Source organism: Mustela lutreola, chromosome 10 (assembly GCF_030435805.1).
Source record: "Mustela lutreola isolate mMusLut2 chromosome 10, mMusLut2.pri, whole genome shotgun sequence".
In the NCBI taxonomy this organism is placed as follows: domain Eukaryota; kingdom Metazoa; phylum Chordata; class Mammalia; order Carnivora; family Mustelidae; genus Mustela; species Mustela lutreola.
In genome coordinates, this window is record NC_081299.1 from 64,339,515 (window position 1) to 64,363,289 (window position 23,775).

A 23,775-nucleotide genomic window follows, 5' to 3' on the forward strand; every position below is an offset into this window, starting at 1 on the left:
CTAAACATGGACCCTCAGATCAGGTAGCTACATAGGAGAGACTTTTCTCAATTCAAGCAAGTCAACCATAGGTAAATTTTAAATTAAGCTACTGTTAGCACCTTCTCCTATCACTTCTTGTAGCCACATCCTTTCACACACATTTCGTTTCAAGCCCTCATCAGCGAGCCAAGAACAACTGGGGTGGAGAAGGAAATCAGGAACAGAACTGTAAAGAAGGTAACATTTTTTTAAATATCCATTTTTTTCCTAAAAAAAAAATGGCTATACATGTACTGAATATAAAACTAACTGTTGGTATTTACACCTTCCAAAATATGGTTTCAACGAACCATAATATGCATTACATCTGTTGACACCTCATTCATCACATTTCCTGGGACAATGTTCCTTTGTAAGAACTTCGCAATGTTCACAGGCAGTACTACAGCACAGTAGTTAAGAGTAAGGATTTGAAGTCAAACAGACCTACATCCAAATTCTGGCTCTGTCACTCACAAGATGGAAGACCTTAGGCAAGTTACTTAAACTATCCTGTACCTCAGTTCATCCATGCACAAAATGGAAGTGATAACTTTTTCAATGGTTACCAATTACTTCCTGATAATTATGATTAATCAAAAAATGTGTTTTGCCCCTACTTGCAGATGCACAACAAATATGAAAAGCAGATGAATTTAAGAGACATTTAAGGGACAGACTAAATAGGAGTTAAAAACCAATATATATGAATATTGTGAGAGGGAGAAGAGATTAGTGGAGAGAGAAGATGGAGGGAGGAAGAAAGTGAGGGAGGGGAGGAGAGACAGAGGAAAAAAAAAAAAAAAAGCCCAAGATTCTAAAGCGACATTACTGAGAATACAGTGGCATTGAGATGCCAAACATACCAAACATCCTCCCTTCAGGAAAGGGGTGAATTCTGGTAGACAATGTCTTCGATATCTAGGTGGAGATATAATACAGAAAATAAAATATTGTTCTGCAACTCAAGAAGGAGGTGAGGATGTGTGGTGAATTACTGGCATATAAATGATATTTGAAAACCATTATGGTAGATTAAACAGTAGGAAGTACATGTCCAGTAGGAATTAGTAAAAGGATAGAATCCTAGAGATAGGTCTAGGAAGAGATCCGCACAAGATTTTTGAAGGATGTGATCAGACATGGAGGAAAACCAGTATACAGTAAGGGTTCAAGAGGAAAGAGAAAAGATTTCAGAAAGATTAATTAACAGAAGCAAATAACACAAAGAAGTCAAAGATTAGGATGATGTGGAAATTAAGGAATTGTAGTAAATTTGGGGAAGAACAGTTACAGAGCAGCTGTTGAAGTACAGGCCTGAATAAAGTGAACTGAAAAAGAAATAAGAATGAAGAAATGAAGAGAGCTATTTTTGTGTGTGTGGTGAACTACACATAAAATTTATCAATTTATCCATTTTTAGGTGAACAGTTCAGTGACAGTAAATGCATTCACACTGTTGTACAACCATCACGACCATCCATCTCCAGAACTTTTCATCTTCTCAAACTGAAACTCTCTACCAGTTAAACAGTAACTCCCATCCCTCCTCCCTCAGCTCCTAGCAATCAGCATTCTATCTTCTTTTTCTGAATTTCACTATTTTAGTTACTTCACATAAATGGAATCATACAACATTTCTACCTTTGTGTCTGGTTTTTTTCTCCTTAGCATTAACATGTTCAAAGCTCAAGCATGTGTCAGAATTTACTTCCTCTTTAAGGTTAAATAGTATTCCAGTGTATATATATGCCACATTTTGTTTCTCTGTTTTTCACAGATGGACATTTGGGGGGGTTCCAACATTTTGGCTATTATGAGTAATGCTGCTATAATGCTTGGGATTCAAATATCTGTTCATTTCCTGCTTTTAATTCTTTTCTTTTTAATTTTATATATTTATTTGACAGAGAGGGAGATCACAAGTAGGCAGAGAGGCAGACGGGGGTGGAGGGTGGAGAAGCAGGCTCCCTGCAGAGCAGAGAGCCCCATGTAGGGCTTGATTCCAGAACCCTGAAATCATGACCTGGGCCAAAGGCAGAGGCTTAACTCACTGAGCCACCCAGGTGCCCCTCCTGCTTTTAATCCTTTTGGTTATGTACTCAGAAATAGAAATGCTGGCTCATGTGGTAATTCTGTTTAAATTTTTTGAGGAACCACGATACTGTTTTCCACAGTGGATGCACCATTTTACTTTTCCACCAGCAGTGCACAAGCATTCCAATTTCTCCACACCTCTCACCAATGCTTATTAGTTTCTGTAATTTATTTTATTTTACTTCATAACAGTCATCCTAGTGGGTATGAAGAGGTATCTCAATGTGGTTCTGCCTTGTATTTTCCCATTGATTATTATTGCTGAGCACCTTTTCATGTGGATATTGGCCATCTGTATATCTTCTTTGGAGGAATGCCTATTGAAGGCCTTTGTTTATTCTTTAACTGGATCAATTGTTTTTCTGTTGTAAAGAGCTAGATTATTTTTAAAACATCAACAAGAGAGAAAAGAGAAAAAAAGTCATGCCTTAATGGAAAGCAGAACAGAAGAAGACTGTTTTAAAGACTAAAGACAGGTAAGTCAACAGTGAGAGTGTAAAGACAAGAGGAAGAGGCATTAACTGATGGAAGAAGGTCCCTGATTATGTATGCAAGGTATTCCTGATACAATTTACACACTTCTTCCTTTGAGATGGACAGAAAAGATAAGACTCTTAAAGAGAGTCTGAAGATACAGGAAAGGTATACTGACAGTGTTTTGTCTAATGACCTCATTTTTCTTCAGAATTTGGAGACAAACTCATAAGCTGAGCATTAAAGTGAAGTCGAGGCATACAGACTACAGCAAGTATTTGTAACACATGCTATGGAAAATTGGACAGGGACCTAACCAGATATATGCAGCAGCATTTTATCCAGATGAAGCAGTCTGCTGTCTTGTCCTCATCAAGACATTGTGAAGACATTATAGTTCTCACTGTCATCCTCATTATTTGAAAAGGATGATCTGCAAATGAACAATTAAAAGAGGGTGCCCGGGTGGCTCAGTAGATTAAGCATCTGCCTCTGGCTCAGGCCATCATCCCAGGGTCCTGAGATCGAATCCCACATAGGGCTCCCTGCTCAGTGGGAAGCCTGCTTCTCTCTCCCTCTGCCATTCTCCTTGCTTGTGCTCTGTGGCTCTATGTCTCTGTCAAATAAATAAATAAATAAAATCGTTAGAAAAGAGAGAGAGTGCAGCCAAGAATACTATACCCAGCTAAGCTTTCATTGAACATAGAAGGAGAGATAAAAAGCTTCCAGGACAAACAAAAACTGAAAGAACTGGCAAACACCAAACCAGCTCTACAGGAAATACTGAAAGGGGTCTTCTAAGCAAAGAGAGAGCCTAAAAGTAGTAGATCAGAAAGGAACAGAGACAATATAGAGTAACAGTCACCTTACAGGCAATACAATGGCACTAAATTCATATCTCTCAATAGTTACACTGAATGTTAATGGGCTAAATGCTCCAATCAAAAGACACAGGGTATCAGAATGGATAAAAAAACAAAACCCATCTATACGTTGCCTACAAGAAACTCATTTTAAGCCCGAAGACACCTCCAGATTTAAAGTGAGGGGTTGGAAAACAATTTACCATGCTAATGGACATCAAAAGAAAGCTGGGGTGGCAATCCTTATATCAGATCAATTAGATTTTAAGCCAAAGACTATAATAAGAGATGAGGAAGGACACTATATCATACTCAAAGGCTCTGTCCAAAAGGAAGATCTAACAATTGTAAATATCTATGCCCCCAACGTGGGAGCAGCCAACTATATAAACCAATTAATAAAAAAATCAAAGAAACACATTGACAATAATCCAATAATAGTAGGGGACTTTAACACTCCCCTCACTGAAATGGACAGATCATCCAAGCAAAAGATCAACAAGGAAATAAAGGCCTTAAATGACACACTGGACCAAATGGACATCACAGATATATTCAGAACATTCCACCCCAAAATAAAAGAATACACATTCTTCTCTAGTGCCACATGGAACATTCTCCAGAATAGACCACATCCTGGATCATAAATCAGGTCTCAACCAGTATCAAAAGATTGGGATCATTCCCTGCATATTTTCAGACCACAATGCTCTGAACCTAGAACTCAATCACAAGAGGAAATTGGGAAAGAACCCAAATACATGGAGACTAAACAGCATCCTTCTGAAAAATGAGTGGGTCAACCAGGAAATTAAAGAAGAATTGAAAAAAATTCATGGAAACAAATAATAATGAAAACACAATGGTTCAAAATCTGTGGGACACAACAAAGGCAGTCCTGAGAGGAAAATATACAGCAGTACAAGCCTTTCTCAAGAAACAAGAAAGGTCTCAAGTACACAACCTAACCCTACACCTAAAGGAGCTGGAGAAAGAACAACAAAGAAAGCCTAAACACAGCAGGAGAAGAGAAATCATAAAGATCAGAGCAGAAATCAATGAAATAGAAACTAAAAAAAAAAAAAAAAACCAATAGAACAAATCAATGAAACTAGGAGCTGGTTCTTTGAAAGAATTAATAAGATTGATAAACCCCTGGCCAGACTTATCGAAAAGAAGAGAAAGGACCCAAATAAATAAAATCATGAATGAAAGAGGAGAGATCATAACCAACACCAAAGAAATACAAACAATTATAAGAACATACTATGAGCAACTCTACGTCAACAAATTCGACAATCTAGAAGAAATGAATGCATTCCTAGAGACATATAAACTACCACAACTGAGCCAGGAAGAAATAGAATACCTGAACAGACCCATAGCCAGTAAGGATATTGAAACAGTCATCAAAAACCTCCAAACAAACAAAAGCCCTGGGCCAGATGGCTTCCCAGGGGAATTCTACCAAACATTTAAAGAATAACTAATTCCTATTCTCCTGAAATGGTTCCAAAAAATGGAAATGGAAGGAAAACTTCCAAACTCATTTTATGAGGCTAGCATCACCCTGATCCCAAAACCAGACAAGGATCCCATAAAAAAAGAGAATTACAGACCAATATCCTTGATGAACACAGATGCAAAAATTCTCACCAAAATACTAGCCAATAGGATCCAATAGTACGTTATAAGGATTATTCACCACGACCAAGTGGGATTTATTCCAGGATTGCAAGGTTGGTTCAACATCCGCCAATCAATCAATGTGATACAATACATTAATAAAAGAAAGAACAAGAACCATATGATATTCTCAATAGATGCCAAAAAAACATTTGATCCCTTCCTGATTAAAACTCTTCAAACTGTACGGATAGAGGGCACATATCTCAATATTATCAAAGCCATCTATGAAAAACCCACTGCAAATATCATTCTCAATGGAGAAAAACTGAAAGCTTTTCCGCTAAGGTCAGGAACACGGCAGGGATGTCCGTTATCACCACTGCTATTCAACATAGTACTAGAAGTCCTAGCCTCGGCAATCAGACAACAAAAAGAAATTAAAGGCATCCAAATTGGCAAAGAAGTCAAACTATCACTCTTTGCAGATGATATGATACTATATGTGGAAAACCCAAAAGACTCCACTCCAAAACTGCTAGAACTTGTACAGGAATTCAGTAAAGTGTCAGGATATAAAGTCAATGCACGGAAATCAGTTGCATTTCTTTACACTAACAACAATACAGAAGAAAGGGAAATTAAGGCGTTAATCCCATTTACAATTGCACCCAAAGCCATAAGATACCTAGGAATAAACCTAACCAAAGAGACAAAGAATCTATACTCAGAAAACTAAAGTACTCATGAAAGAAATTGAGGAAGACACAAAGAAATGGAAAAATGTTCCATGCTTATGGATTGGAAGAACAAATATTGTGAAAATGTCTATACTACCTAAAGCAATCTACACATTTAATGCAATCCCTATTAAAATCCCATCCAGTTTTTTCAAAGAAATAGAACAAATAACCCTAAAATTTATATGGAATCAGAAAAGACCTCACATAGCCCAAGGAATATTGAAAAAGAAAGCCAAAGTTGGTGGCATCACAATTTCAGACTTCAAGCTCTATTACAAAGTGGTCATCATCAAGACAGCATGGTACTGGCACAAAAACAGACACATAGATCAATGGAACAGAATAGAGAGCCCAGAAATAGACCCTCAACTCTATGGTCAACTAATCTTGGACAAAGCAGGAAGGAATGTTCAATGGAAAAAAGACAGCCTCTTCAACAAATGGTGCTGGGAAAAATGGACAGCCACATGCAGAAAAATGAAATTGGACCATTTCCTTACACCACACATGAAAATAGACTCAAAATGGATGAAGGACCTCAATGTGAGAAAGGAATCCATCAAAATCCTTGAGGAGAACACAGGCAGCAACCTCTTCGACCTCAGCCGCAGCAACTTCTTCCTAGGAACATCGCGAAAGGCAAGGGAAGCAAGAGCGAAAATGAACTATTGGGATTTCATCAAGATGAAAAGCTTTTGCACAGCAAAGGAAACAGGTAACAAAACCAAAAGACAACTGATAGAATGAGAGAAAATATTTCAAATGACATATCAGATAAAGGGCTAGTATCAAAAATCTATAAAGAGCTTAGCAAACTCAACACCCAAAGAACAAATAATCCAATCAAGAAATGGGCAGAAGACATGAACAGACATTTCTGCAAAGAAGACATCCAGATGGCCAACAGACACATGAAAAAATGCTCCACATCACTGAGTATCAGGGAAATACAAATCAAAACCACAATGAGATACCACCTCACACCAGTCAGAATGGCTAAAATTAACAAGTCAAGAAACGACAGATGCTGGTGAGGATGCTGAGAGAGGGGAACCCTCCTACACTTTTGGTGGGAATGCAAGTTGGTGCAACCACTCTGGAAAACAGTGTGGAGGTTCCTCATAAAACTAAAAATAGAGCTATCCCATGACCCAGAAATTGTACTACTGGGTATATACCCTAAAGATACAAACGTGGTGGGGCGCCTGGGTGGCTCAGTGGTTTGGGCTGCTGCCTTCGGCTCGGGTCATGATCTCAGGATCCTGGGATCGAGCCCCGCATCGGGCTCTCTGCTCTGCAGGAAGCCTGCTTCCCTCTCTCTCTCTCTCTGCCTGCCTCTCTGCCTACTTGTGATCTCTGTCAAATAAATAAATAAAATCTTTAAAAAAAAAAAAAAGATACAAACGTGGTGTTCCAAAGGGGCACGTGCACCCGAATGATTATAGCAGCAATGTCCACAATAGGCAAACTATGGAAAGAATCTAGATGTCCATCAACAGATGAATGGATAAAGAAGATGTGGTATATATATACAATGGAATACTATACAGTCATCAAAAGAAATGAAATCTTGTCATTTGCGATGACAGGGATGGAACTAGAGGGTATTATGCTTAGCGAAATAAGTCAATCGGAGAAAGACAACCATCATATGATCTACCTGATATGAGGAAGTAGAGATGCAACATGGGGGGTTTGGGGGGTTAGAAAAGAAAAAATGAAAGAAGATGGGATTGGGAGGGAGACAAACCATAAAAGACCCAATCTCAAAAAACGGACTGAGTGTTGCTGGGGGGTAGGGGGTTGGGAGAGGGTGGTGGGGATATGGACATTGGGGAGTGTAGTGCTGTGAAATGTGTAAACCTGGTGATTCACAGACCTGTACCCCTGGGGATAAAAATACATTGTACGTTTATTAAAAAAAAATTAAATTTAATAAAAAAATTTTTAAAAACTATCTGCATGAAAAAAAAGAAAAAAGAGAGCGAGAGAGAGAATGATTAAAAGACTTGCCCAAGGGGTATCTCGGTGGCTCAGCTGTTTAAGTGTCTGACTCTTGATTTCAACTCAGGTCATGATCTCATAGTCATGAGATCCAGCCCCTTGTCAGGCTCCATGCTCAGCTTCTCCCCCATCCTCTTACCGCTCTCCCCCACTTCCATGTGCTCACACACACTGAGAAAGAGACTTGCTCAAGATGGGACAGTTATTAAATGGTGAAACTTGGATTCAGTTCCAGTTAACTTTATTACATTACACTGTTTCCTAAGAAATGCTATAACAAACTGTTAACAGTTTTAAACTTAAATCTTCCTGTCCTAATCTAATTCCTTCTTCTGGAATAAAATCATAAAAATTATTATTTACAAATACACACTCACTAACAAACTAGTTTTCAGAAAGACTGTTTTAACTTAGTCCCATCAGCAATTTATGAGCATACGTCCTTTTTCAAGAAAGATGGTGGGAGGGAGGGACAAAGGATGACTCCCCTGGTCAATGTTTTTCTCCCTGGAAAACACAGGAACACACATATAGTAGGTGTTGTTCTAATAATTAACCTGATTTTCCTTTTTGCTGAGAGTAACTCGTAAGAAGAGAATATTCTCATAGCACCTAACAGAGTGTTAGAGACAAGCCAGTGCACTCTGTAGTTCCCAATGGTCGAAGCTACGCTTTGCCTTTTTATCTCCATTTTATAAGGAATCAGAAAACAAAGAGATAAAGGCCAAATAAGTCTCCTCAGTAAGACTCTAGTCAGACGTGACTTATGGCCAACATTAACTTTAAATGAGAGGAAATCAGAATGGGAGCTTGGCTCCTTCCTTTAAACCAGCAGCCTGACCAAGCCCTGCTTAACAACGGTGCTGCAACTGGCCAAGGAAGACAAGATCCAAGTTGTCTCCCAAGATCTTCTAGCAGTGAGGTGAAAACAGGAAGTTGCAGAAAAGACTTTTTCTTTAAAATTTTTATTAGAGGGCACCTGGGTGGCTCAGTGGGTTAAAGCCTCTGCCTTCAGCTCAGGTCATGATCCTAGCGTCCTAGGATCGAGCCCCACATCGGGCTCTCTGCTCAGCAGGGAGCCTGCTTCCTCCTCTCTCTCTGCCTACTTGTGATCTGTCTGTCAAATAAATAAATAAAATCTTTTTTAAAAAATAAAAAATAAAAAATAAATTTAAGTGATCACTATGCCTAATGTAGGGCTTGAACTCATGACCCTGAGATCAAGAGTTGCATGCTCCTCCAACCGAGCCACATTTTTCATTTCTAATACAGAAATTTAATATATCAGAAACTATGGTGACAAATTTATAGACGAACCAAATTTTTCAAACTTATATAAAGTTGATGAATTATCAGTATTGAAATATTGATCACTATTTTCAAACAGCTTTACCATTTCATTTCTCCCTTGAAAAGTGACATTTTGGAAGTGACTCTCATAAGTTATAATATGAAAGCAAAGGTTAATTTATATAAATTTAAAATCATATCCCAGTTGATATTAAAAGAACAGCACATGACCTTCAAGTAGTTTAATTTTTATTACTTGCCTTATAATTTGAATGAAAATAAATGAACAGTATATTATTTTCCATTAGACTTCCGTTTTAAATTTGCAATCATTAGGGAAGGCTCTATGAAAGCAATCTTAGTCAGTCCCTAGGCAGGGAGAGTGATATGGATTCAGCAACCTTTTGATGAGTTTCCAGGTATCGATAATTCAGTAGGCACATTTCTAAGAAGGTGTCAGATTTTTTACTTGATAGACATTTCAGTCAACCTTTGGTAAAGTTTAGCTATAATGAGGTAGGTATTACTGGAATAGGAAATAGCTACAGTAAAACAAGATGAAGAGTTATCATAAACAAGGACAGAACAGAAAAATGATCCGAATCCATTTCTTATAGTGATAGTAGTTAGAATTACAGAGTCTAAGACAACATCTCAGAATTTAGATAAGTGAGCAGAGATTCTAATTATACATATATTTAAATATCATAACTATAAGATTAAGAGACTGGATTAGACAAATAAAATGATCTATGGACATATATTGCAAATCATTACCTGGAGTGGTCCTCAAGCTGAGGTCTCACCCTTCTGGAGGGAAGGAGTTCAGAAAAGGTGAGAGCGTTGTTTGGTAACATAATTGACTGAGAAGTGCTAATGGCACCAGGAATACCAAATACTCTGTAATGCCCAGATGAGTCCTGCACTGTGAAAGAATTGTTCACTCAGATACCAAGAGTACCCCCAAAGAAAAACAATGGATATACCAGGGCACTATACAGACTAGTTATACTGGAAAAAACTTATCTAGGATTAAAAAGGAATCAAGAGGGGCACCTGGGTGGCTCAGTGGGTTAAAGCCTCTGCCTTCGGCTCAGGCCATGATCTCAGGGTTCTGGGATCAAGCCCCGCATAGGGCTCTCTGCTTGGCAGGGAGCCTGCTTCTTCCTTTCTCTCTCTGCCTGCCTCTCTGCCTACTTGTGATCTCTGTCTGTCAAATAAATAAATAAAATCTTTAAAAAAACAAAAAAGGAATCAAGAAAGCACAGATGAAACAATTTGCAAGATAATCTGGTTTTAAAATAGGGCCTGACAGGCCACTCTCCAGTACCTCTCTCTAGTAAGCATACCTCTTTAATGGATACAGGGCTCTACAGTAATTTTTATGAGCAGCTTGTCTGAATGAAAGAGAACAGGAAGGTTAAACTGCATCATCATCATTACTCTGTGCAGAGATGCATTAAAAAATAGAGATCTTGTAATCCACTAATCTTAAAAAATATTAAAGGACTGTAAGGAGCTTTATAATTGAAATAGGGGGATTCAGAGAAAGCTTGGAATATGGATAAGAACACGGTGGGGAGGAAAGTGGATAATATCTCTGTTAAGTCAAATATTTCTGTTATATCATGTATAACATTTGAGTAAGTTGAAATTTTTGCCTTAGTGGAGGGTCTGGAATTAATGAAGATAAAACTGTTTCATGCTATTGAGTCCCAGAATTGAACTTCTCCCATATCTTAAATCCCAGGAAAGCATCTAATGAAAGGTCTCTAATCAAAATGTTTAAATATGCTTGTCTAATAAAGAAACAGGCTGAGATAGTAAGATAAATTTCACAAAGGGGGACAATAATCGTCAGGACCAAAAACAGACAGACTTATTGGAGGTTTAAATTCAGTCAGTATTTACTGAATTCACAGCATATCTTCATTGCTTTCATAGCATAATGTAGTCAAATGTATAAGAATACAAACTCTGGTGCTAGAATGTCCATGTTCAACTCTTGGCTTTACCACAGACTAGCTGTGTGATCTTATACAAGTTGTCTCTTGTTCCTATGCTAATACTTTTTGTGTCTGTGTTCATAAGGGATATTGATCTGTGGTTTTCTTCTCTTCTGATGTCTTTAATATCATGGTATTGTGACCTCATAAAATAAGTTGGGAAGGATTCCCTCCTTCTCAACTTCCTGAGATTGTGTATTATTTTTTACTTAAATATCTGATAGAATTCACCACTTATGCCATCACTGTCTAGACTTCTCTCTGTGCTAAGACTTTAATTTACAAATTTACTGCTTGACTTGATAAAGGTCTATTTAGCTTTTCTGTTTATTTTTGAGTCACTTTTAATATCTGTATTTTTCCAGGAATCTGTCCACTTTACCTAAGTCATCTAATTTGTTGGGATATAGATCTTCATAAAATTTGCTTAAAATTCATTGGTTTCTAAAAGGGTTGTAGTGATGCTCCCTCTTAATTCTTGATTTTGGTAGTTTTTTTCTATTTTCAGACTGGCTAAGTGTGTTATCAATTTTATCTTTTCAAAGAAACAACAAAGGGTTTTTCTTTATCATTTTTCATTAATTTTTATTTTAAGCAAATTTTTATATTTAGTAAAGTATTGCTTGAACATTGTTTTAGAAGCTAACTAGTAACATGAACTTCATAACAAAAAATAATAGTTCCATTACTACTTCATTTCCAATTCTCCTGTCTTGAGTTAACCATCTCAGTTATCTGTTTCTTCTGGTATTTAACTTCAGTATTTCTAGATTATAGGCTTATACCATTATTTGACTTATTTTGTGATCTTAAGACACTATCTACTGATTTCTGATGCATGATAAATTTGTTCCTTGACATGATCATGCTCCCTATTCCTTCCTTCCCCCAACCAGTTCTCCTTTCCCTATCTTCTCTATTTATTTATGTTAAAATTTTTGGTAAAACAATCAATTGTTTCATTATTGTAACTATATAACTATTGTTTGAGTTGAGCCACAAAATACACTCTGATTTTACATCTTTTCTTACACAACTTTTTTCCCCATAAATTAATAGTTACCTCAACTCCTTGTTGGCTTTTCTATGTAGCTATTACTAAATCTACTCTTAAGATATTACTAAACCTTCTCTTAGTGTGGTTAAACACATCAGATAACGTCATCACTCCACTGGTCCCAGGAACAATCATCTTGGAGAAGTCCATGATCCTGCTCCAGTTCATACTCTTCCCACCCTCCACCAAAGTTTTACTGACATATAATTGAATAGTCTGTATTTAAAGAATACAGCTTCTATTCTATATGGCTGTCACCTGAAACCTCCTTCACCATCAATCTGGGAGTCTCACTGGCATCTCATGGTGATGGATCAATCTCTTGTGTCTTTTATCTATGTTTTCAGGTTTTTTGGTTTATTTGTTCATTGAATAAACCACCCAGTAACTTCTTAAGAAAGGAGGAAAAAATTGTTTAGCAACTTTGAATACCTTTCTATACCATATGTGAAGTATAATTGAGCAATGAATAGAATCTTAAATTGAAAATATTTTCTCACATTATTTGAAGACATCATTCCACTGCTTTCTCATTTTAAGTGTTGTGACACTGATTCTTGTTTTGTTTTGTTTTTAAATTGTGGCCATTTTTTTCTTTTGTCTCTCCCTTTCTGGAAGTTTTCAGAGTATCCTTCTTACTTTTTATTGTTTTAAAATTTCAAAATGATGTTCCTTGGTATGAGGTCTATTTGTTTCATAGTACTCAGTAAGCCACTGAGTTCTGGAACAGTTTTCTTGATTATTTCTTAAATATATCCTCCCCTCCATTTTTTCTGTCCCCTTTTTCTAGTACTTGTATTAGTCAGATGTTGGACGTCACTAGTTATTGTCTCGAACTGTAAAAGGTGTGATATTTTACCCTACTCTAGGGTAAGAGGTTAGCCTGGAATGTTTTATGGATACAGGCAGAAGACATGAGACTCCTGGGTCAGAGACAAGGGACTTTATTAGTCAAGGCAGCATGAGCTTCTTCATGTTTGTGCCAGTTCTCTTTGCTTCCCAAGTCCCGTGGGGACAATGCAGGGGCAGGCCTAGGCAGATACTATCTGTGCAAGTAATAAATTTATGTAACAGAATAGGAAATCCCCAGATCAGAAAATCCTAAGCTTTTTTATAAGATGATGCAACAAATCTGTACAATTTTTACCCTAGAGGGAAATACTATCTTTATCATACTGCAGAGCAAACAAATCTGTCCTTTGCTCCTGAGAGAGTCACTAACTCTTTTCCCAAGTATGTTCACTATACAAACACCTTTGACAAGAAAATATGGAACAAAAGCCTATCAGTGTCTCTGCTCACAAGATGTATAGAAATGTGAGACTCATATAGAACTATCTACCAAGAGCTATTCCTCCAATTTTCTTATACTTTTTCTCCAATTTCCCTTTTGCCTTTTTCTTACCTTTTGAGAGGTTTCCTCAATTTTGCTCCCAAAACTTTCTAGTGAAATTATTTTTACTCTCAGAGTTTTAATTTCCAAGAGCTCTTCCTCATTTTCTGAGTAAGCATTCTATTTCATAATTAAAACAGCTTTTCATTTCCTTCTAAGGTGGTGATAGTGTTATTAAATCTTCTTCTGTCCCATTTGCTTATTTCAATCTTTGCCTTTCAAAATAAGGACATTCTTCAACAATCTGCTGATTCTTAGTTGTATATTCAAAGTTAGAATGAAAAGATAAAACATCAATCTTGCATTAGCAGCACTTATCAACCACTGGGCCTACCAGTGAGATAAAGCAGTGGGACTTGGGTATTAAACTGGGGTCCTGCAAATGTTAAAATGTAAATTATTTTTCTACTAGACTAATATATTCAGGAAGGAATTCTCCAACCTTCTACCTGATAGCATATAAGCCTAGATGTTAGTGTTCTAAGAACTAAATAGGAAGAGGTCATTGGGAGTTCCTTTTTGCACCCAATCTGGTGTATGCCTTTCCAGGGTTCTACAGTACAAACTGCCTTGCTTATACAGTTCTCCCCCATGATGGAAGTTAGGGCTCAGGTTTTCACTCTGCTAAGTTGGTTATCATTTATTCAACTACATTTCTTCTTCCAATTTTTACTGCCTCTTATCTGCTCTTCTCTCCTCTAACATTTTCTTTGTCTTTTGGAGTTTATATATTTTTTATGACTTTTTTACTGTCACTTTAGTAGAGTTTTTCAGGAAGGAGAATAAACATTTATATTCAGCTGGCCATGTTATATAAACATAGCTCATAAACATATTTACAAATGTTCATACAAATTACTATGTTGTCCTTGATTTGTGCCAACGTACACTCCTCTACAGTAGTGTGATTGCTTTGTCATTACTGAGTATTACTACTATACACGTCTTTGCTAACCTAAGAGATTTTTTAAAGTAGTACTTATGGTTGAAATGAACAGTTCTTAGATTATTAATGAATATTAACATGTTTTCATCAGTTTACTAGCCATTTTTATTTCAAATTCTGAGGTATATCTGTATAAGTTCTTTGCTCCTTTCCTATTGGAGTGTTGGGTTTTTTTCATTATCATTTTGTAAAAGTGATATTTAAAGATGCTAATTCTCTGAGGAAAGTATTTTTCCACCTTGATATCTGCCTTTTCATTTTAATGTACATTATTTTTACAGTTTAGAAATTCAAATACGTCAATTTTCCTTTATAGTTTTTCCATGCCTAGAAAGTCCTTATCTACAAATATTTACCAATATGCTTTCTCATGAATTTGATATTTTCCATTTTTATTGATCTATAATCCAATTAGAATTTACTTTTTCCATGTGTTATAAAGAATCTAGTCCTCCCCCCCAAAATGCTTAATGAATTGTCCTAGCATTATTTATTAAATAGTTCTTTAATTTCCCACTGATCTGTGATATGACTTTCATCATTTGTATAATCCACACATATACTGAGGTTTCTAGGATAGAAAGATGATCTATGAATTCTGCACATAAGACTTACTTACATTTTTGTATTAGTGTCATTTTGTAAAACTAAACAGCACAGACCTAGATATTATTCATTCATTCATTCATTCATTCATTCATTCATTCATTCATTTAGTGCAAGGGGCAGGTCAGAGGGAAAGAGAGAACCTCAAGAGGCTCCAGACCCAGCATGGAGCACAACACAGGGCTGGATCTCATGACCCTGAGCTTACGACCTGAGCTGAAATCAAGAGTCGGATGCTTAACCAACAGAGCCACCCAGGCACCTCCAGGCCTAGATATTTTAATATCTGCCAGGGCTAATTAAAATTGATTCTTCACACAAAGCTTTAAAAAATAAAATACATGCCTAACTAGATGAGACTTTTTAAAAAAGTGTTATAACTACACATATTCATTCATTACTGACCTTTTCATTTTTCAGTACATTTCTAAAAAATTTCACATCAAAGAAAGCTTAAGTAACATCTGTATTTGAGACTATTCTAATATACGTTCCTAACTATAAACAAATTTCTCCTATGAAAAAGATTTGTGTCTGTTTTTTAAATCTCTACTTGTTATTATTTTATCACTCAATAAACTCCACATGATGCTAATCAACTTATGTTTACAAATTAAAGTGATATGAAATGAACCTACTTTTAATTCTTAAAGAAAATGTTCTGGGGCACCTGGGTGGCTCAGTGGGTTAAGGCATCTGCCTTTGGCTCGGGTCATGATCTCAGGGTCCTGGGATGGAGCCCCGCATCAGGCCCTCTGCTCAGTGGGGAGCCTGCTCCCCCCCGCCCCGCCTACTTGTGATCTCTGTCTGTGAAATAAATAAATAAAATCTTAAAAAAAAAAGAAAATGTTTTGACATGTCTGGATGCGACTCTTTTTACAAAGAAAAAATACCAACTTTCCATAAAAGTACCATAGTAGAGTCACATACTTCAAACCTTAATCTTAAATTTAAGCCATGTTTAAAGTGGCTTAATTTTAAAATTAAATTCTGTGATATAAATATAAAATCATTTCTATGGAAAAATAATTCACTTCCTTCTGTATTTGTTTTAGTAACATAGTTCCATACCAGCTTTCCTAGTAAGCAGATTAAGAGAAAAAATAATCACCTTTATTTCTTTTAAGATTTTATTTATTTATTTGAAAGAGACTGAGAAAAACAGAGTTAAAAAAAAAAGAGAGAGAGAGAGAGAGACTGAGAAGGGCAGAGAGGAAAAGGGAGAGGGAGAAACAGGGAGCAGGCAGCTCAATTCAAGACTCTGTCCCAGGACCCTGAGATCATGACCTGAGCCAAAAACAGATGCTGAACCGACTGAGCCACCCAGGCTCCCCAAATAATCACTTTTTTAAAGAGAAATTATCAATAGAAGCATGCAAGGTTAGCCAAACTACTTTCTTTGTATGGTTTTTCTATTTCTTCATAGTATTTTAAGTCCTAACAAACTTCATAAATCCTTAAAATGATTAGCTGTAATTTCCTATATAGTAATGTCCCTTGTATCAGTAAATGAAATGTATACTTTTCTAAGATTTGTACTTTTTAAATTTCATAATAGGGCACTAGATTGCCTAAATTGTTAATATAACAAATCCTACAATTTGCATATGTACTCAAAAATGCTTGAGTAATACTACCATTGTTGGCTATGAAAGGAACCTGAAAATCATAAATAGGTTTGTCAACAAGCTCTTAGTGACCTTTGGAGATCCCTTAACTCTCTTAGCTTCTTGCTTGTCAAAGATCCTAAAGTTCAACAATCAATAGTTACCATACTTGCCCAATGTCTACTATGTGTCAGACGCTGCATTTAAATGTACTTCCCAGTGAAAATACTAGAAAAATTCACAAACATTTGGGAAGAATTTATATAACTTTAGCTTACAGGACTCAAAGAGAAAGAAATATGGGGGAAAGGGGCAAGAAAGAAAAGTGAGAAAGTCAGCAAGAAGGATAAAAAAGACAGAGGAGGGGGGCACCTGGGTGGCTCAGTGGATTAAGCCTCTGCCTTCAGTTCAGGTCATGATCTCATGATCTCAGGGTCCTGGGATGGAGCCCCGCATCGGGCTCTCTGCTCAGCAGGGAGCCCGCTTCCTCCTCTCTCTCTCTGCCTGCCTCTCTGCCTACTTGTGATCTCTCTCTGTCAAATAAATAAATAAAATCTTAAAAAAAAAAAAAAAAGACAGAGGAGGAATGACACCAAATAAGGAGCTGGTCTTTGCCTTTGTCAATCTTGATTTCGTCCTCTAACATTGCTAGAGCCCTGCAACCATGCGCAGAGGTAGTATATTCAGTATTAACAGATGTACTGTGTGCACCAGCCATCTCCGTGAGTTCCAGAAGAGACTGACACCGAACCTAAACAACATTATATAACAGTTGGTACACTCTGAATCTCCCAGTGTTGTGAGCCATATCAACTACCCCCTTATTACCTAAACTGTGATTCCATCATCACAGGAAGGATTGGAAGAGGGAGAAAATCAAGGGTGTTGAGTGCCTAGATTAAACTTTCTATCATTCGTCAAGAGGAAAGAAAGGAAAAAGGTTAGTTGATAAGAAAGTCATCCCCATTTATAAGAAAATATAAAAATATATGTATTTGCTCTACCAAATTGTGACTTCTAAAAATCCCATACGACTGTATCAACTACGCTAAGGAACATTCACATTGTTTCCAATATGCTGTGGCCACAAGTAAGGCTGCTATAAATATTACTGTACTGAGATTCTTGTATATTTGTACTTTAATTCATCTACTAGCAGTACAGGCTAGATTCTCATGAGTGAAACCATTAGGTTGAAGGGTGTATGGAATATATTAAATGTGAAGCAATGTTAAAGATGACTTTCTAAAAAGGAAGAAATTATTCAGATACCTAGCAGCAAGACATACATGTACCTTTTTCCTAGCATCTCTGCCAAAAATGGATGATTTTAATTTTTAAAATATCTTTGAGATATAATTCAGATACTATAAAATTCATCCTTTTAAAGTGTACAATTCAATAGTGTTAGTATATTCACAGAGCTATGCAATGATCACCAGTAAGTTTAGTACATCTTTGTAACTTCATGAAAAGAAACCCCGTACTCATTCAGAAGTCAATCCCCATTTCTCCACCTTCTTCCAGTGCAAGGCAACCACTAATCTACTTTCTCTTTGTATAGATTTGCCTATTCTTGATATTTTGTACAAATGAAACCATACAATATGTGGTGTTCTGGGACTGGCTTCATTTACTTCACATTTTCAAGGTTCATCCACATTGTAGCACGTATCAGTACTTCATTTCCTTTTATCATTAAATAATATTCCTCTGTATGGGTACACTGTGTTTTATTTATCCATTTATCAGTTGAACATTTGGGTTATTTCCAATTATTGGCCATTATAAATAATGTTGCTATGATCATTCATGTACAAGTTCTTAAGTGGATGTGTGTTTTTATAAACCTAGGTGGAATCAGTAGGTCATATGGTAACTCTATGTTTAAACCCTTTAAGGAACTGCCAGACTGTCTTCCAAAGTGTAATTTTAATTTTTGCCAGTTTGAAGGGCATAAAATAGTTTCACCATTATAATGTCCACTTACTTATAATGTGTACTCCCTTACTGAGTTTGAGACTCTTTTCTTTCATTCATTGGTAATTTAGGTTTGTTTTTCTTTAGCTGCTTTTCATCTCTTTGATCTTTTTTTTTCTGAGTTACTTTTTTTGCTCCTTATAAACTTCCAAGAGTTCTGTGTATATTTTAGATATTAACTAATTAACTATTAACTAATTAACTAATTAACTTCTTCATAAATATTTTGTCTTGATTTAAATTAAACATTAGTGTTTTAATGTTGTGGTATCTTTTGTATAAAATATTCCAATTTTTGGAAGTAAACATATCTTCTGGGTTTTTGTGTTTATTAAAACGTTCTATCTTACTTCCAGATTATAAATGCAGCTACTGAAATTTTCTTCAAAAATTTTTATTTATTTTACTTTAAGTCTTTACGGAAAATCTGTATCATATACAGAATGAAATAAAAACTTAACCATTTTTCTACTGAAATGATATATCACCTTATTCATATATTAAGTGATCAAATATAATGAATTTTTTCTCTGGATTCTCTATTCTCATGTTTTTCAAGCCTAGGTCAGTACTACTTGTTGCTTTTAAAATCAATTCAGTAGGCTTTATTTGGGCATTTAAAAAAATATAAAATAAAGGAAAAAAACAGTACATATCATATATAACATGGGTAAGTCTTTCATGAAACTTTTTTTTTTAAGATTTCATTTATTTATTTATTTCTTATTCTCACGTGTGGTGACACGGCCTTAGGGAGGGAGTGAGGGAAAGAATTTCAAGTAGACTCCAAGCAGAGTACAGAACCCAACATGGGGTGATCTCTTGACCCTGAGATCATGATCTGAGCCAAACCAGAAGTTGGATGCTCAACTGACTGAGCCACCCAGGCACCCCTTGATTTCTGTTTTTTAACACAAACATATAAACACATAGATCAAAGATCATAATGCATGTAAAATGTATTTCTTATTGTGAATTATAAGAAATAAAATCTGAAATCCACTCTTCCATTATATTCCATTAATCCATTTGTCCATTCCTTTGTGCCAATAGACAAATATGTCTGTTCCTTTGCTCATATGTATCTAATTCTAGTGGCTGTGTTCCGATGCATGGTAAAGCAGGTGCATCTCCCTTTTTAGCTACTACTGGATATTTCTTCTTCCATATGAACTACGTGGTCAATTTTTTCCTACCATTAACAAGATTTTTTTGCTTCTACTCTAATTAGAATTGCTGATTTGGAAGAAATTATACTTTTATGATACTAAGGTTCCCTGCTGCCCATCAAGTATTTAGTATGTCTATTTAAGAGACATAGTATGTTTCTGTAATTCTTATTACATAAGTCATATGGTTTACTTGTTAAATTTACTCCTAAGTATTTCATAGTTCTTGTCATTGTTGTGAAAGAAAAAATTCCCCATTTCCATCTGTGTGCTTACTGCAAATACAGAGAAACTTTCAGTTTTATTTATCTTATATCTAGCTATCTTACCAGATTCTTTTATTAATTCTATTGTTTATAACTCAAGTCTCTCCTGTTACCTAACCGTATTGCAAGGACCCCTAAAAATGGCAAATAGTTTGGCAGTATAAAATGGCAACATGAGAATCTTGCTTAGCTCCTGACTGTAAAATGCTATTTAAGTAACATATATAAGAAATTAGAGACCTATTCTTCTCTCTTCCATTTCTCAAGTTATTCCTCATGTTACAGTCTCTGATTCTCTTCTCTTGCAGCTTCTCAACTGTGCTACTAGTGAGAGGGTCTGGGTTCTGATGTCTGTGTAGTAGGGAAAAGAGTTGCTGCGGACTCTCAGTGTACCATTAAAAATACATATCCATACATTCAGGTATATGCATATGTGGCACAAGGTAAGATGCTGAAAGGAATAACAAGAAATCAAGAATGTCCAGAAAGACAATCAAACAAGAGATGAAAGACATATGAATAAATAATGTTATTTCAAATAGAAATGATACATGCTCCAAAGTCAGCATGAATCAAGAGTAGAGAAAAATAGTTACTTACAGTATAGAAACGGCAACAAGTAGAAATTACATATATATGACAATTATGCTATAATTTGGATATAGTATAAATTAAAAAGTTTTTGAGGGATTGGCTGAACTTAATTAGCACATGTACTACTATTTTCTTAGAGGAAAAGACTGCTTTCAAATGATTCACTTAAAAGTGAACTTCTAGGGGCGCCTGGGTGGCTCAGTGGGTTAAGCCCTGCCTTCGGCTCAGGTCATGATCTCAGGGTCCTGGGATCGAGCCCCGCATCAGGCTCTCTACTCAGCGGGAAGCCCGCTTCCTCCCTCTCTCTCTCTGCCTGCCTCTCTGCCTACTTGTGATCTCTGTCAAACAAATTAAATAAATCTTAAAAAAAAAAAAAAGTGAACTTCTAGCAACTTAACTCCTATATTTCTTAGAGACCACTTGGACAGATGATAATAACATTCCCCAAATTGTAGTACTGTCAGGAAAAGGAAGTAACAAGAAGAATAAATAAGAGCCTGGTTTACAATTCCCTTTCCTGATTACCCCTCGAAAAGAGAATTAATTTTATTCAATAAAAATAAAAGGAAATAAATCCTTATCCTGCAAATTTCTTAAAAATAGAAATTTTATAATTTCACATAATATATAATTTTCATTATAATGTTATAATTCACTGTTAAAGTTAATATGGCTTCTTATATTGCCAAAAATATCATAACATAAATTTTTACCAGGGTCAAAAATTTTCATCTCTGAATTCACACAGTGTATAATAGCGAAATGCAGCTGTTAAATAAAGCATAGTTTACTGGTTCATTCGTGCTATAAAAATATGACTGACATTTCATCTGGTCAACCATCTTAAAGGTTAATTCTTGTTTCCTGTTTCAGATTTTATTTCAGGTGAACTGCTCTGGGCAGATTCTATTTACCTATTCCGAACAAACCACAAACTGTTTCATTGCTCACTCTTACTGTTAAGAACATATTGACTTGCTGCCTGCTCTGCTGTTTAATTCATTTATGCTGACAGTCAGGCATGAAGACAGAATTTTAAATGTGACATTTGCAGGCTGTTAGGTCATTTAAGCTCTGACAACACTAGGGAATTCCTGACATATAAACTGGACCTGATTATCAAACACAGATAGGCTTCCCAAAGCAGCAAATTTCTGGTCATATTTTTTTTGTTATTTCTCATAGAATTTAATATTAAATTTCAATGTCAATGAAGAGATCTATATAGCCAACATTTTAAAGTAAAAACCTGTTTCTCAAACCAGAACTTCTTCTAACCAAATCCGCTAAATGAAAATCTTTTTCGTTGACAAAGACATTGGAAAGAGTCATGATAATAATTAACAATCACCTAAAATTCTGACATATTCTGATATTTAAGGGCTTTTAATATTTTCTATAATCTATAGATTCTGAAAAATCTGACAGTTCTGAAGGCCATGACTCTTGTCAATAGAGCATTTAAATTCTCAGATTCTGGCCAGGGCAGAGCCGGACTTTATTTATTTATATATATATATTATATATATATAAAATATATATATATATATAAAATTTATATAAAATCTTAGTTTAGACTTAGTTTAAATATCTACCACATTGCCTTCTCTAAAATTACAGTTATGCAGAATGGATGATAGAGTCATTATAACTGGAAATGAAAAAAAAAAAAACCCTGCCCACATGACATTTAGAATTACACTTTACAAGAGTTGATAATGGGGTAGGGTGAAAGAAATAAGGAAAGATTGTTTTCTTATTTTAGCTACTCAAAAAAATTACAAGAAATGACAATTTTTCAGCTTTTTTCCCTTGTCACTAACAAGTGCTGCAGTGGTTCAAATGAAAGTTTTCTGAAATTAAGTCTTGTTGTTAAGTAATGAACAAAAATAATTCTGATCTTACCCTGTGTTTTATATAAGTAAGAATTCCATGATGCACAGCAAGTAGCCTTTTAATACTGTGCTTTGAGACTTCCAACTGTGATAGGTGGAGTCTAAAAAGGCATGGATGGCCTGGAATGCCTTTCAGCTATACCACATTGATTTTGAAAAACCTAACAAAGGCAATTACTTTTCAAAGATCAAAACTCTTGTTTCTTTCAAAAGAATAAAACGGGGGAAGCAAACCTGGTGTATTATCTGAGCTACAGGAAGTTGTTCCGCATATTTCAGTGGTTCCATTAGTTCCTCATTCATCCAGTCCTTCTCATATCTGAAAAAAAAAAAGAATTTAAAAACACGCGGCTCAGGTAAATAGTATTTTTAAATATGGCAAATATTTAAATATAACCGATATGAAAACTATTAAAAATTCTATATTTAATGTTTCTGAAATAATCAGTATTTATCAAAATCTATGAAAAACCACCTATTGATAATTTTTACATGACATATCTCTAAGTACATTCAGAATGCCTCTAATTACTATGGAATAAGATTAGCTAATATCATCTAATATTCTCAGATCCTGTCTTTTAATCTGTGCCTTAAAATATTTAAGAATTCCCTGTTTATAGGCTGTACTTTTTAATACAGTATTTAAAGGTCTTCAAAACCTGGCTCCAACCACGTTCAACCTCCATCTCTAGCAACTCCTTCTCTATGTACCAGTCTATTGCTTCAGCCACATCCAACCACCGGCTGCCTGCCAGTGGGCCTTGCAGCGCCTTGCCTCTCTGATGCTCCCCATTCCGTTTCCTGTTGGGACCAACCACCAATTCCTTCTTTATTTACTCCTCTTTCAAACATAATGATTTAAACCTGTCTAGATAAATTTTTCACCTCCCTGAAGATAGAAATCGTGTCTTATTCTTTCTTGTATAACCAATGTTCACTATATAATACTCAATAAATGTTTGCTAAATGAATATATGAAAATGAAGACAACAATAACTGAGAGATGTTATATGAAAAATGTTTTCTTTAATATCTACATTTACAATGAGATGCAGCAATGACATAATACAGAAAATACAGTACACAGTAAGTACACAAAGTACACAGTACACAGTAAGTGTACACAGTACACAGT

The 23,775-nt window shown here is 35.7% G+C and overlaps 1 protein-coding gene across 1 annotated transcript in view; it reads right to left on the reverse strand.

The window, feature by feature from the left end:
- Positions 1–23,775, reverse strand: part of PIGK (phosphatidylinositol glycan anchor biosynthesis class K) — a 132,446-nt gene that overhangs the window by 24,075 nt on the left and 84,596 nt on the right. The window contains exon 10 of the mRNA XM_059135731.1: positions 22,872–22,956. Within this exon, the coding sequence (XP_058991714.1) occupies positions 22,872–22,956 (85 nt within the window). The remainder of the gene's footprint in view (positions 1–22,871; positions 22,957–23,775) is intronic.